Source organism: Pantherophis guttatus, chromosome 15 (assembly GCF_059756535.1).
Source record: "Pantherophis guttatus breed Tessera chromosome 15, ASM5975653v1, whole genome shotgun sequence".
In the NCBI taxonomy this organism is placed as follows: Eukaryota; Metazoa; Chordata; class Lepidosauria; order Squamata; family Colubridae; genus Pantherophis; species Pantherophis guttatus.
The window spans coordinates 1,796,706-1,808,745 of NC_142077.1; the positions used below are offsets into that span (position 1 = coordinate 1,796,706).

General features: G+C 47.1%; 1 protein-coding gene across 2 annotated transcripts in view; it reads right to left on the bottom strand.

Annotated features, from left to right (window-relative positions):
* The window catches only part of VPS13D (vacuolar protein sorting 13 homolog D), a 90,791-nt gene that overhangs the window by 50,205 nt on the left and 28,546 nt on the right, over window positions 1-12,040 (bottom strand). For both annotated transcript variants that reach the window (XM_087879239.1, XM_087879237.1), the window contains exons 26-35: window positions 11,091-11,310; window positions 9,939-10,149; window positions 8,357-8,528; window positions 7,341-7,447; window positions 6,075-6,284; window positions 4,363-4,628; window positions 4,045-4,178; window positions 2,389-2,544; window positions 1,528-1,744; window positions 352-426 (exon numbers count right to left, since the gene is read on the bottom strand). In XM_087879239.1, the coding sequence (XP_087735365.1) occupies window positions 352-426; window positions 1,528-1,744; window positions 2,389-2,544; window positions 4,045-4,178; window positions 4,363-4,628; window positions 6,075-6,284; window positions 7,341-7,447; window positions 8,357-8,528; window positions 9,939-10,149; window positions 11,091-11,310 (1,768 nt within the window). The remainder of the gene's footprint in view (window positions 1-351; window positions 427-1,527; window positions 1,745-2,388; window positions 2,545-4,044; window positions 4,179-4,362; window positions 4,629-6,074; window positions 6,285-7,340; window positions 7,448-8,356; window positions 8,529-9,938; window positions 10,150-11,090; window positions 11,311-12,040) is intronic.

The following is a 12,040-nucleotide window of genomic DNA, read 5'->3' on the forward strand; positions in this document are numbered from 1 at the left end:
ATATCAGATAAGGAAAGTTAAGGAGGTGTGTGGCCACTTGGCTTATTTGACACCGGCAAATACCACCTCTGACTGGTCCTAGAGTGGGGCGGGAATGGAGATTTTGCAGTATTCTTTCCCTGGAGTGGGGTGGGAATGGGGATTCTGCAGTATCCTTCCCCTGCTACGCCCACCAAGCCAAACCACGCCCACCAAGCCACGCCCACAGAACCGGTAGTAAAAAAAAAATTGGATTTCACCCCCGGTTTAGTTTAGTTTATTATCATTGCCCCTCGTATAGTGAAATTAAATGCCATCTTCAGTCTACATTTTACATAAAACTTTTATAACGACTCTACGCAAATAACACACCTTGGCAATCCAGCAGAGCCTTCCGGCAGTCGTCCAGGCTGAAGCCCAGTTCCTGCAGGCGAGCCAGCTGCACTTCTGGAAGCAAAACAGTTTTATTCCGTTTATTGCGATTTCTCCTTGGGGGTTATTTTTTTTTTTTTTTTTTTTAAATGGAGAACTCTTGCCATTTCTTTATCCTTGACTTACGACGACAATGGAGCCCGAAATTTCCGTTGTTAAGGGAGGATTTGCTAAGTGGGTTTTGCCCCGCTGTGCAATCTCTCTTGCCGCAGTTGTTAAGTGAATCGTTTCAGTTATTAAGCTAGTAACTCGAGTTGTTAAGTGAATCCGGCTTTGACTTTGCTTTGTCGGAAGGTCGCAAAACAGGGATTGCGTGATCCCAAGATGCTGCAACGGTCATAAATGTGAGTCAAGAAGAGGAGGAGTGGGGGGGAAGGGGAGGAGGAGGAGAAGAGGAGGAGGAGGAGAAGAAGAACAAAAAGGAGGAGGAGGAGAGGGAGAAAGAGGAGAAGAACAAAAAGGAGGAGGAGAGGGAGAAAGAGAAGGAGGAGAAGGAGAAGAAGAAAAAGAGGAGGAAGATGGGAAGGGAAGGAGAAGGAGAAGAAGAAGGAGGAGAGGGAGGAGTGGGGGAAAGGGAGGAGGAGGAGAAGAGGAGGAGGAGGAGAAGAAGGAGGAGGAGGAGAAGGAGCAGGAGAAGAAGAATGGGAAGGGGAGGAGGAGGAGGAGGAGAAGGAGAAGAGGAGAGGGAGAAGGAGAAGAAGAAGAAAAAGGAGGAGAGGGAGAAAGAGAAGGAGAAAAAAAAGAAGTGGAAGATGGGGAGAAGGAGGAGAAGGAGAAGGAGAAGAAAAAGAAAAAGGAGGAGGAGAGGGAGATGGAGAAGACGAAGAGGAGGAAGAGGAGGATGAGGAGGAGGAGAAGTACCGATTCACTTAACCGCCAATTCACTTAACTGCCATGGTAAGAGAAATCGTAAAAGGGGAAAAAATCAATTTCTCCGCTGTCTTGCTTAGCCACATCAATTTTGGGCTCACCTTCTATCGTAAATCGAGTGACCGCCCATATTTAGAACCCATTCCAACCACCGACGTTAATTTCCCGATATTCGGGCTCCGACAGAGCAGCAGGGAGCGGGGTGCAGAGAAGGCAGAGAAGTCAGTTTGAAACCGACGTTCCTACCGAGGACTGGATCCAGTGGCCGTTTAGCTGCCTCCGTCCGTTCGGCGCTTGTTCCCGAAATCTCATTCAGGCCAGAGGAGCCGGAAGGGGCCGGAGAGTCTGCGGCCGGAGGGCTGGGTAACACCCCGCTGGTCTGCTTGGAGATGGACTTGGCGATGGCCAGAAAGAGCTGGACGTCGTTGTAAGAGAGGCGGATGTCGAGGGTTTGCAACTGGATCTGGAGGGAGAAAACAGCAGCTGTGGGAAAAGAGACCCTTCCCCAAATTGGATGGGAAAAGGGATCTTCCACATGGATGGGAAAGGCCTGGAGTTTCTTCTAATCAATCAATGAACTGGAAGGGACCTTGGAGGTCTTCTAGTCCAGCCCCCTGCTCAATTAGGACACCCTAGGCCATTTCAGAGAAGTGGTTGTCCTATTTCTTCTTGAAAACCTCCAGTGATGGAGAACCGACAATTTCTGGTGGCAAGCTGTTCCACTGGTTAACTGTTCTCTCTTTCAGAAAATTCCTCCTTAATTCCTGGTTGCTTCTCTCCTTGGTTCTGTGTTTCTTGTCCTGCCTTCAGGGGCTTTGGAAAATAAATGGACCCCCCCCTCTTCTTTGGGGCAGCCCCTCAAATACTGGACGATGCTATCACGTCCCCCCGTGGTCCTTCTTTTCTCTAGACTCGCCAAACGCAATTCCTGCAACCGTTCTTCGTATCTTTTAGCCTCCAGGCCTTTTAATCATCTTGTTTGCTCTTCTTTGCACTTTTTCCAATCTCTTTTTTGTAACGTGGGGATCAAAACCGCATGGAGCTTTCTTCCAGGTGTGGCCTAACTAAGGCTGGAAAGACTTCTGGGGTGGGGAGGGGAAACCTTACCTCTAGAAGGGGAGGGAAGTCTCCGCCGTTGAAAGCGTCCAGGAGACCCGATCCGTTCGGGTAGGAAGAATTCCCCACCAGCTCCACCTGGATCAGGGCCGGATCAAGGATGGAGAGGGCCGTTTCCTGCTCGTTGCCCAGCCGGCAGGAGAAAACCTAAAAGAGCAGAATTCGACCTGTAGACCCTTGGAGGTGAGGCTGCCGTACCTTGAAGCGGGACTGGAAGGAGGGGAGGCAACCCGGAGACCCTACGGCAGAGTTTATCCATCGTGGAGACTTCAACAGGTGTGGACTTCAACTCCCAGCATGCTCCCAGCCAGCGTGGGGAATGCTGGGAAAATGGCTGACTGGGGAATGCTGGGAGTTGAAGTCCACGTCTGTTGAAAGTGCCGTGATTGACAAACACTGGCCTTTAAGCTTGGGTTATTCGGCAGAAAATTCTGCCTTTTGGTTTTTGTTTTCGTAAGAAGCTCAACTGTGAAATCCATCCTTTGTGTGGAACATGCATTTTTTAAAACCATAGGTAGTCCTTGACTTACAACTGTTCGTTTAGTGACCATTCAAAGTTACAACAGCACTGGGAAAAAGTGACTTTTCCCCACACTTATGACCGTTGCTAGCGTTCTTAAATTATGGGGCCAAATTTATATATATTCTTTTAATACTACTTTAATGTTTGTAATTTATGTTTTTATTCGGCTGTACACCGCCCTGAGTCCTCAGGGAGAAAGGCGGTATATAAATTGGATATAAAATAAAATAAATAAATAAATCCCCCGTGATCAAAATCCAGACGCTTGGCCGCTGGTTCACGCAGGCAGTCCTCGCCTTACGACCACGACAGAGCCCAAAAATCTCTGCTGTTAAGCGAGACCTTTGTTCAGCGAGTTTTGCCCCGTTTTGCAACCTTTCTTGCCATTGTTGTTAAGGGAATCACCACAGCGGATAAGTCGGTCACATGGTTGTGAAGTGAATGGGGCTTCCCCCCCCCCCGCTGACTTTGCTCGTCGGAAGGTTGCAAAATGTGATCGCGCAGCAACAGTCGTAAGGGTGAAGCAGTTGCCAAGCATCTTGAATTTCTGACCGTGGGGATGCTGCAATGGTCATAAGGGTGGAAAAACAGTCCAAAAGTCACATTTTTCAACGCCCTTGTAACTTTGGTCATTAAACGAACTGTCATACGTTGAGGACGACCTGTATTTATGACCAGCGGGACCCCTTGGGCAGAGTCCCAGAGGGTCACGCGATCCCCTATTTACGACCTTCCGACGAGTCAAGTCAACGGGAAGAAAGCCACTTCACAACCGGGTTTACGAATGAAGCTAGCAGAGTGTTTTTTTTAATGGCTGGATGCCTTCCCTGTCGCCAATGCGGAGTTTTGTTCGGCAGATATATTCTCGGTGTGCCCAGAGAGAGAAATATCTGCCTCCGCCTAGGATCGAACTCACAGCCTCCTGATTGTGAGACGAGAGCTCCACCTCTAGGCCACTGCACCCAATCCCCTTAGCAACTTAAGTCTGGGGCTCGATTGTGGTCATAAGTCGAGGACTTCCTGTCCTGAAAATGATGAGCCTCCGTCGGGGACTCGGGATGCAGTCGGTCGCAGAATGCCACGGAAACTGCCCCCCATCCCCGGCGGCGACCCAGCGCTCTCACCTCGATGCCCGACAGGCTCCCGGAGAAAGGATGATCGATCACCTTGGGCTTATAGGTCAGGACGGTCGTGCCCTTCAGAATGACCGCGTTAGTGTCCGTGCAGGTCATGTCTTCGACCACCACGAATTCCGTATCTGGAGGAGGAGAATCAAAAGGGTTGGAAGGGGCGAGGTGGATGAACTGGGAGGAGGAGGAGGCGGCCTCTCTCCCGATCATGCGTTTAACGTAATTTTAATCTACAAAATTTACTTAATCGTTTTGTTCAATAAACCACGATTAAACCACGATTAAGGTTTCCGGCGGGAAACCTTCCCTTACCGGTCACGTTGACCTTGACTTCCAGCTGTTTTTCCGTGGAGATCTGGAGCGAAGAACGCTTGGTGACGATGCCGCACTTGATGGCTTTGGGAACGACCGCCGTCTCGCCCCCGAGGCTCCGCTGGCGGGCAGGAGGCGGGTGGGAGGGTTTTTTAGGGTCGCTGGGGGTTTGGAGGAAGTCGTGGACCAGCACCAGCCAATCGAAGATCAGGAAGACACGGAGGTTGTTCAGGACTACCGTGAAGGAGGAGGAGTCCTTGGTCGACCTGGAAGGGAGGTGGGTTAACGCAAATGGTAACAAGCTAACTTCCTTCTTTCCCTTCCTTCCTTCCTCCTCTCCTTTTCTTTCCTTCTCCTTCCTTTTTTCCTTCCTTCTTCCTCTCCCCTTCTTTCTTTCCTTCCTTCTCCCTCCTTTTCTTTCCTTCCTTTCTTCCTTCTTTCCTTACTCCTCTATTCTTTCTTTCCTTCTCCCCTCCCCTCTCTTCCTTTCCTTTCCTTCTTGTCCTCCTCCTGTCCCTCCCCTCCCTCCTTCCTTTTCTTCCACCTGTCCCTCCCTTTTCCTTCCTTCCTTCCCTCTCTTCCTTTCCCTTTTTTCCTTCTCCCTTTCTTCCTACCCTTTCTTCTTCTTCTTCCTTCTCTTTTCCTTCTCCTTCCTTTCTTCTTTCTCCACCTCCTGTCCCTCCCCTTTCTCTCTCCCTCCTTCCTTCCTTCTCTTCTCCTTCCTTTTCCTCCTCCTGTCCCTTCCCCTTCTCCTTCCTTCCTCCTTCCCTTCCTTCCTCCTTTCTACCTTTTCCTCCTCCTATCCCTCCCCTTTCTCCCTCCTTCCCTCGCTCCTCCCTCTCTCCCCCTTCATTACAGATGGTTAGTGTCAGCACTTCAAGCTGCATTTACTCTAGTGCTGACATAAGAAGGAGAGGCGGAGGCGTCTGGAAAGGGACGTTTGACTTTTCACCTACTTATTTTCCCTGGAGATAATATCCCCTAGGAGATGGGATGGGAGGGGGGAAATTCCTTTGAGCTGGAGCAGTAGATTAGGGGTAGAGTGACTTGGAAGATGGCCAATGAGCGCAGGGGAGTGGGGAACGGAAAGGGAGGGTTTTGGGTCTGGAAGTCAGTGTTGGCTTCGATGGAGTCGGGTCTAAAATGTCGTGCTTAATAAATAGGAGTTTTTCTTCAAAGACTTTGTTTGAAATGCAATTTATTTGAGACGACCTCGAAACCTGACGGATAGTACTTTTCACCGAACTATAAGCCACGCTGAAACTTCTCCAGCTGAAATATCAAATGTTAATTATATTTAAATAGATTATCATAGAAATCATATTTAATAATGTGATAATCGTATTTAAATAGATTTCTATGGTATACTTTTTCTAGGTTGGGAGAATTGGGAGGGACCTCAGGGGTCTTCTTGTCCTACCCCCTGCTCAAACAGGAGACCCTAGACCACGTCAGACCGATGGCTGCCCAGTCTCTTCTTAAAAACCTCCAGTGATGGAGCAGCCAAAACTTCTGGAGGGAAGCGGTTCCGCTGGCTAATTGTTCTAAATTGTAATTAATTGCTCGGAAGAGGCTGGGCAGCTATATATCAGGGGTGCTTTCGCTTGGATTCCTGCATTAAGCAAGGGGTTGGACTCCAAAGCACGGAGGACTCTAGGCTCCTAGGCTCCCCCGGGGCCTTCTGGGAAAAAGGGACCGGAGGCTTCCTTTACCTGTAATGCAGCTCAATCTGGATCGCCCCCTGAGAATGACAGTTTTTCGAAGGCTGGAAAATGCAGTTGAAGACGTTGGGCGTTCCGGCAGAGGCCCTCTGCCCGCCGTATCGCGTGTCGAATGCCATCATGGAGTGGCAGACCAGGTTGATGGTCCGGGTTTGATTGGAGAAGCTCTCGAAGAGCAGCTTTGATTTTTTAAAGTCAAACCTAAACAAATTGGAAGGAGGGAGGGAGGGAGAGAGTGAGGGAGAAAGGGAGAGAAGAGAAAGGGTAGAGAGAGAGGGAGAGTTAGGAGAGGGAGGGAGAAAGAAAGAAAGAAAGGGGGAGAAGAAGAGAAAGGGTGGAGAGACAGAAAGAGAGAGAGGGAGGAGAGAGAGAGGAGAGACGAGACAAAAAAGAGAAAGAGAGGAGAGAGAGAAAAAGAGTTAGGAGAGAGAGGGAGAGAGAAAGGGAGAAAGAGAGGGAGAGAAGAGGCAGAGGCAAAGAGACAGAAGGAGAGAGAGAGAGAGAGGAAGGGAGAGAAGAAGAGAAGGGGTGGAGAGACAGAGAGGGAGGAGAGAGGGAGGAGAGAGAGAGAGAAAGGGAGAAAGAGAGGGGGAGAAGAGACAGAGGCAGAGAGACAGAAGGAGAGAGAGAGTGAGAAAGGGAGAGAAGAGAAAGGGTGGAGAGACAGACAGGGAGGAGAGAGGGAAGAGAGAAAGGAGAGGGAGGAAGAAAGAAAGGGGAAGAAGAAGAAGGGTGGAGAGACAGAAAAAGAGAGAGGAGAGAAAGAGAAGAGGAGAGAGACAAAAAGAAAGAGAGGAGAGGAAGAGGAGAGAGAGAGAGAAAAAAAAGAGTTAGGAGAGAGAGAAAGGGAGAAAGAGAAGAGAGGGAGAGAAGAGACAGAGGCAGAGAGACAGAAGGAGAGAGAGAGGAGCGAGAGAGAGAATGAGTTTTCCCCAGATTAATCTTGATTAATCTTATTATCTTTTAATACTTATAATAATTATTATCTTGATTCTCTTAAGGGACAGTTTTTTTCCTCGTGCCATTGAGCTGCTGAAAACGTAATTCTCACAGTACTATCTGTCCAATGTATTTGCCACATTTATTTTATTTTATTCTGGGGAAAAAATTATACTCGCCTTACTTACATTATCACAGTCATAGTCCGTTTAACTACAATGCTGCGTATTTCCCCATGTAGTATGGCTGGAGCAGGTTTCCCCCCTGAAAGCGAAGCTGTGTTAAGATCCACGAGAGAGAGAGAGAGAGAAACCATACCTGGCCAGGGAGCCTTGCTTGGGCTGAGGGCTGGTCAGTTCCAGACTCACGTTGACCATGTCAATCAGGAAGGACAGGCAGATGTAAACCTCGCCACTCAGCACCGTCTGGTAGAAAGAAAGAAAGAAAAACACTCAACTCTTAACATAAAACTTTGGCACCAGTTTTAAATTCCCAGCTTTGCTTTGATTCCAGATTGAGAAGCAATTCCAACCCCAAAGTCCAGCTGACACATTAGGCAGCCTTCAAATTTTATTTTGCAGGTGTTATGCAAGGGGGGGGGGGAAAGGAGGGAGGGAGGAAAAGAAGGAGAGAAGGCAGAAGAGATGCTGAAGGAGGGAGGGAGAGAAGGAAGAAGAAAAGGGGAGAGGGAGGGAAAGAGGAAGAAAAGAAGGGGGAGGGAAGAAGGGAGGGAGGAAAAAAGTACAGACAGAGGGAAGGAGAAAGGGAGGCAGGGAGAAAGGAGAGAAGGAAGACGAGAAGGGGGAGGGAGGGAGGAAGTATAGATGGAGGGAAGAAGAAAGGGAGGGAGGGAGAAAGGAGAACAGGAAGAAGAGAAGGGGAGGGAGGGAAGAAGTATAGATGGAGGGAAGAAGAAAGGGAGGGAGGGAGAAAGGAGAACAGGAGGAAGAGAAGGGGAGGAAGGAGAGAAGAAGAAAGGAGAGAAGGAAGACGAGAAGGGGAGGGAGGGAGGAAGTACAGGTGGAGGGAAGAAGAAAGGGAAGGAGGGAGAAAGGAGATATATATATATATATATCCTATATGTATATATATATATATATATATATATATATACACACACATATCCCAGCAGATACCCCCAAACCCTTTCAGCTTCTTTTCTTGGTTGTTTCTGTTTTAACCCTTTCGGCACCCAAAGCCACACCCCTGGTATTTTGAGCGGCACGGCTGGCCGGCCTCCAGGGATCTCTGAACTGGAATTAAGAAGCTGGACATGCAATTTCAAAAAAAAACCCCCCCAAACAAACCAAAACCGAAACGAAATACCATCTCACATGTATTCTTGGGTCCTGCAAGTCGTAGGGCCGTATGAACTCCTCCACGGGCTCCCCCAAATTATTCTCCAACAGACCCCGGACCAGCTTGTATTTATTCAGATCCAGAGAACAATGGACCGAAGAGACGATGCCGTGGACCGAGATATCCGGCACGGCGTGGCTGATCTCCCTGAATGGAAAAAAATAAAAATAAAATAAATAATAATAAAATAATACACACCATTCTTCGTGGCATAACCGTCATCCGACAACCTTATGTGTGATGTACACCGAAGATGGCATTTAATTTTGCTGTACGAGGTGCAAGGACAATAAATTAAAGGAGCCTGGTTTAGCTCAACAGACAGAAGCACTGTAATTGAACACCAGCTGCCTGCAATTACTGCAGGTTCGAATCTCGCCAAGGCTCAAGGTTGACTCAGCCTTCCATCCTTTCTAAGGTAGGTAAATTGAGGACCCGGTTTGTGGGGGCAATAAGCTGACTTTGTATAAAATATACAAAAGGATGAAGGCTATTGCTTAACACATTGTAAGCCGCCCTGAGTCTCCGGAGAAGGGCGGCATATAAATCAAATTAAAAAAAAAAAAGAAAAGGAAGGAAGGAAGGAAGGAAGGAAGGAAGGAAGGAAGGAAGGAAGGAAAGAAAGAAAGAAAGAAAGAAAGAAAGAAAGAAAGAAAAAAAGAAAGAAAAGCTGACTTTGTATAAATATACAAAAGTATGAAGGCTATTGCTTAACGCATTGTAAGCCGCCCTGAGTCTCCGGAGAAGGGCGGCATATAAATCAAATTAAAAAAAAAAAAGAGAAGGAAGGAAGGAAGGAAGGAAGGAAGGAAGGAAGGAAGGAAGGAAAGAAAGAAAGAAAGAAAGAAAGAAAGAAAGAAAGAAAAAAAGAAAGAAAAGCTGACTTTGTATAAATATAGAAAAAGGATGAAGGCTATTGCTTAACACATTGTAAGCCGCCCTGAGTCTCCGGAGAAGGGCGGCATATAAATCAAATTAAAAAAAAAAAAGAGAAGGAAGGAAGGAAGGAAGGAAGGAAGGAAGGAAAGAAAGAAAGAAAGAAAGAAAGAAAGAAAGAAAGAAAGAAAGAAAGAAAAAAAGAAAGAAAAGCTGACTTTGTATAAATATACAAAAGTATGAAGGCTGTTGCTTAACGCATTGTAAGCCGCCCTGAGTCTCCGGAGAAGGGCGGCATATAAATCAAATTAAAAAAAAAAAAGAGAAGGAAGGAAGGAAGGAAGGAAGGAAGGAAGGAAGGAAGGAAGGAAGGAAGGAAAGAAAGAAAGAAAGAAAGAAAGAAAGAAAGAAAGAAAGAAAGAAAGAAAGAAAGAAAGAAAGAAAGAAAAGCTGACTTTGTATAAATATACAAAAGTATGAAGGCTATTGCTTAACGCATTGTAAGCCGCCCTGAGTCTCCGGAGAAGGGCGGCATATAAATCAAATTTAAAAAACAAAACAAAAAACTAAACTAAACTAAACTTCAGGATTGACCCCAGGTGTCGCCCTAATCTGGACTCGTCCCCCACTCAGAAGCAGTCCCGAGGTGACCGTGGCAATGCCACAAAGGCCCAAACTCACCTGTCCAAGTTTCTCTCCACTTGCAATTTCAGCCTGAAAGGTTCCGTTAAGAGGCTGCCTCCCGTCTGCCGGATGACGAAAGACGGGAAGGTCAAATCCACCGAAGCATCCTGGACGGGCTGGGAATATTCGCGGGAGTATCGCTCCGCGGCGAAGATGTCCATGTCCTGCAGGTCGACTGTGATGCAGTCCAGCAGGCAGGCCGGTTCCTCTGCAAAAGAGCAGGCTTCGTTTTAATTTGATTTTAATTTAATTTACTTTACCGTCATTGCACACGGTAGAAGGAAATTAAGTGCCGTCTTCCCAGTGTACATTACAACTCTAAAAATAAGAACACAAACATACGTCCTCTACATTCTGTATAATTGAAATTGAAAACCTAATATTGCACTATACCGTAGAATTCAATATGGTTACTGCCCTGGGATCGGAATGGGATTTTTTGCCTCCTACCCTTGGACGCGCCTGCTTCTCCGCCAGGCTTCCGCCTCGGGGGATTCTCCTCTAAGCTTTTCTCCTCGGCTGAGGCGCCTCCGTCCATTCGCCATGGCCCCTCCGTCCCACACGTTTCAATTGTTGTCGTAAGTCGAGGACTATCTCTGCCTTCCTCTGCATGGCAGCCTTGCCTAATAAACTCCTTCTCTTTTCTCCTCTGTGTTAGAGGCACATCTAATTATATCAAGATGATATAAGGTATCCTGCTGGAGCAGGGGGTTGGACTGGATGACCTCCGAGGTCCCTTCCAGCCCTGGATTGCTGTCCTGTTTCAAAGCATCCACTGAAGCTGTGTCTAGTGCCAGGGTTTGTGGCCCTTCCCTCCTCTCCTTTTTCTCTCCCTTCCTTCCCACCCTCTTTCCTCTTTCTTTCTTCCTTTCCTTTCATTTTCATTTCATTTTTTCATTTTCATTCCTTTCCTTTTCTTCTTTTCTTTTCTTTTCTTCTTTTCTTTTCTTTCTTTCTTTTTCTTTCTTTCTTCTTTCTTTCTCTCTCTCTCTTCTTTCTTTTCTTCTTGTCTCTCTTCTTTCTCTTTCTCTCTCCCTCTCCCTCTCTCTCTCTCTCTTCCCTTCCTCCTTCCCTCTCCCTTTCTAAGGCTAGGATACCCACCCGAAACAAAAACTCCTTTGGATGAACTCCTTTTGAATCCTCACTTACCAGGGTTATCCGCCGACGAGAAAGGAGAGGATGGGGTCGGGTTCGCCCCGATTTCTGTGGCGTGCTCGCTTTTCTGACCGCCGAGAATCGGTCCAGAAGATGACTCTTTTGTGGGCAAACCTTCAGAGAGATGGGGGGCCTTCTTGGATTCATCGCCACTCGGAGTTTTCTTCATGTTATGCTTTGGGGTCCCCAGCGGTGAGGAAAACAGAACGGGATCCTAATTAAAAGGGGACTGTATAAATTAGTGATTTGGTTTTTTTAAAAAAAAAATAAAATTGAGTTTTCACAGCAAGGCTGTTCTGCAAACCTATCCCCCCCACAAATCAGTAAACCCATCAAGTATTTCCATTTATTCTAGGTGTTACTGACTCCAAATGGAACCTAACGACAGCAAGAGAAGAGGCAGGAATTTGCTTCAGAATCGGTTTCTTTTCATTTGGATTCTTTTCCAATTAACAACTCATCTCACACATAAAAAAAATCTACTTCCAAAATCAAGAAGAGATCACTCCAAGGAAATCCACGGGCGGCTAAACAGCATGCAATTTGGAATGAAGCTTTTATATTTATCCTTTGTTTAAAAAAATAAAATAAAAATTCTTAAAAGGCACGGCATACGGGCACAGCAAACCAAACTCTAAAATCAGTCTTGGTTGGTTGTTTTTTGGGGGGGCGGAATTCTGCAGCTTTTAGAAATTCTAAATTTTGGAATTTTGGCACATGCGTGCTAGTCGTTCCCGACTCTAGGGGGCGCTGCTCATCTCCGTTTCAAAGCCGAAGAGCCAGCGCTGTCCGAAGACGTCTCCGTGGTCATGTGGCCGGCAACGACTCAACGCCAAAGCCGCACGGAACGCTATTACCTTCCCACCAAAGGTGGTCCCTATTTTTCTACTTGCATTTTTTACATGCTTTCGAACTGCTAAGTTGGCAGAGTTCACCCCGTTATG